General features: G+C 47.7%; 1 protein-coding gene across 1 annotated transcript; it reads right to left on the bottom strand.

The window, feature by feature from the left end:
* Positions 1 to 605: 605 nt before the first annotated feature.
* Positions 606 to 1981, bottom strand: LOC125547606 (putative E3 ubiquitin-protein ligase SINA-like 6). Its single transcript, XM_048711425.1, has 2 exons — positions 1680 to 1981; positions 606 to 1564 (listed from the first exon to the last, which is right to left on the bottom strand). Exons 1-2 carry the CDS (start codon positions 1898 to 1900, stop codon positions 877 to 879), a joined length of 909 nt encoding a protein of 302 aa, XP_048567382.1. The 5' UTR covers positions 1901 to 1981; the 3' UTR covers positions 606 to 876.
* Between the last annotated feature and the right edge of the window lie 922 nt (positions 1982 to 2903).

Raw genomic sequence — 2903 nt, 5'->3', positions numbered from 1 at the left:
TGTTATTTCTGGTCGCAATGTGTGTTTTAGTGAGGAAATAATGGAAGAGAAGGGAGGGTGAAGACCGAAGAGGAAAAGCGGTGGCTGCCATTGTGGCAATGTTGGAGCCAGCAGAGCATACCCCAAAAGGAAAGATAACTGCCAATAATTTTAGCATGCCGATAATGTTCGTTTTGACTGTTCAAAGAATTGATCTTTAATATATTGCTACGTAAGTAGAGTTTTTATTTGGGATAATATAACTTTGGGTTCCACTTCTGTACACCCCTTCTAATTAAATCGATGCTTGAGATTAAGATGTGCCTCTTCGGATGAGAGGATATGATGGTCCAGTTTAAAAGTAATTATTGCTTTACAAAACTCATAATGTGGGATATGATCTTCCTAAATTTAACAGATGTAAACGTGGCCTGACAAACTGCATTCTTAGTCATGGAACTTGTCGTGCCGGAACAATATAGTTCACATACATATCATTCACCAAACCACAAAGCTAATCTAATTTAGTCGAATTCGGTCAAGTTGAACAGTGGTGGCGGCGAGATTGACTTGTCGGTCAGACTATGATGATCTTGTCAATGCAAACGTGGAGGGACAATTTCTTAACAAACATATAACCAGCATGTTTTTAGTTTACATGCTAGCCAAAGATCTTACATCCAACAGCCTCAAAATACCTCTTCCATGTACTAATCATGTGGGAACTCAACTAACAAGTACTCTTCTAATGTTTTCACACAAAAAAAGTACTCATCTGATGTTGAACGAATTGACGCATGCTACCAAAATCCATCATCTGTTAAGCTAAATTAAACCAAACTAGACTAAACCTTACCAGTATTAAGATCAGTAGAACCCTAGGCATAGCAGACTCATTTAGGAGGTGACCTTGTCAATGCGAACGTGGAGGGACACCGTCCTGGACGGGCCAGCCCCAGCCAGCAGCTTGTGTGGCACCGTCAAGAAGGTCAGCTCCTCCACGGCGACGGTGCCGGGCTCCTTGCTGCTCGTCACATGGATTTCCGCTCGGACCGCGTCGGTCCTGTCGTTGGCCACCGCCGGCGGCCCGTTCGCCCACACCTTGGCCATGTAGTGCGGCGGCGGGGACGCCCCCGCCCTGGCCGACAAGGCGATGGGCACGCCCAGGCCGAGCGAGCCGCCGACCACGAGGAACGCGCGGCCGTCCTCCTCCGCGAACAGCAGGCGCCGCGGCTCCGACACCGGCACCTCGAGCTGGAGCACCTTGCCGTACTGAACCGCGTGCACGGGCATGGAGTGGATGGCGCTGAGGTGGAGGGGGAGCGCCGGCGGCGGGCCTTCGAAGCCGCAGCCGGGCACCGGGCACCTGCAGGGCGCGAGCGGGCACGCGCTCTTGTGGTCGTCGAGCTTGTGGTAGGTGACCTGGCGGCCGCAGCCGTGGTGGTCGCACTTCATCCTGGCCGAGGAGACGAAGGCGTCCACAAAGGGGCAGCCGTGGAAGTCGCCGCCGTGGTCGCACCTCTGGCACTGTTTCCAGGGGAGCTTCGCGACGCAGCTGCCGCAAGCCAGATGCCCGCCTTTGCACCAGACAGATCGAGGGAAGTGAGAAAATGCTAAAATCCGTGCGTTCAGCTGCCGCTGGATTCGATTCGGTTCATCGGATGTTGAGTAGCCAAAGAAATTGCTCTACTAGATCAACCTGGAAGACGGGAGGCTTGAAGGGGGAGGAGCAGATGGGGCAGTCAAGCATGTTGGCCTCAATCCTCACGGTGGGCGTGGGCGTGGCCTCCGTCCTCCTCATGCCGTGTTCCGACGCCTCCGCGATTGCGCCACCACCACCTCCTCTTCCTTGGGCTGCTGCATCATGCACAACGATTTCTTGCTTCACCGGGCCGTTGAGATTGGGCAGCTCCATCTCCATGGCCGAACTAGCAGCCTGCGTTAACCTCTCTCTCTCTCTCTCTCTCTCTCTCTCTCTCCGGTGAACGGCTGGAAGAGAAGACTAGAGGAGGAAGGGTGAGACTCTGAGAAAGACACCAAGCGCACGGCACAGTAAAGGAGCAAGCAGCTGAGTTAATGTGACACCCAAAGTTGCAACAGTCAAAGAGCAAAACGAACCACCATAAATTTGGTGTATCCTATTTGGTGCTTGGCAAGTGGGGAAGAGTACTACAGTGAACAGACTAGTAAAGTGTTTTGAAGCCGAAGCTCTATACTCCCTCTGTAATAATGGATCTGTAATACCAAATATAAAGTATAAAACTGCATCTTATAATAAATCTAATCATATAATCTTGGCATTCTAGATGTAGAAGATGTTTTTTCTCCGTAAATTTGGACAAAGTTTATGAGATTTGACATTTCAAAAAAAAAACAAATCACAACATTATGAAATAGAGAGGGTATTGTAGTTTCTCTGCTCGTAGTGTTATTAACTAGATGATACCCCACACGTTGTTGCGGGATAGTTTGCAATACATTTCAATGAGATTCCTTGTATGAAACATGAATATTTTGAGTAATAATATAAGAGCTAGAACTGAAAGTATGTTTTATTTTTGTATAGTTGGATAGTATTTATTAAATATAAATATCACAATAGAATGCAAATTCTCATGCATATTTGCATGTTGATGCATATTTGCATGTTGAGGTGAGTATTTTCCATGCATGTTGCATGATGTGGCATGCTTGCATGTTTAGAGAAATAGGTTAGTGAGGGTCAGCCTTTTTTTCATGCATGTTGCATGATGAGGTGGCATATTTGTATGTTAAGAGAAATAGTTTAGTGAGTCTAGCTATTTATATATAGAAGATAAACGGTAGAGAAACAAAAGACACGGTAGATTGATGAGCAGTGTTGGGCGTATGACGATTTCTTGTAGGACTCGTCCAACACTAGCAAACCACCGTGAGATGACATC

Source organism: Triticum urartu, chromosome 3 (genome assembly GCF_003073215.2).
Source record: "Triticum urartu cultivar G1812 chromosome 3, Tu2.1, whole genome shotgun sequence".
In the NCBI taxonomy this organism is placed as follows: Eukaryota; Viridiplantae; Streptophyta; class Magnoliopsida; order Poales; family Poaceae; genus Triticum; species Triticum urartu.
The sequence above is the reverse complement of the archived record's forward strand: the minus strand, read 5'-3'. Positions and strand labels throughout refer to the sequence as shown.

Coding starts and splice junctions, on each gene's coding strand:
- LOC125547606 (XM_048711425.1), bottom strand. CDS start 1,900: ATGGAGATGGAGCTGCCCAATCTCAACGGCCCGGTGAAGCAAGAAATC. Junction 1,565..1,679: donor TTCAAGCCTCCCGTCTTCCA/GGTTGATCTAGT, acceptor TCGATCTGTCTG/GTGCAAAGGCGGGCATCTGG.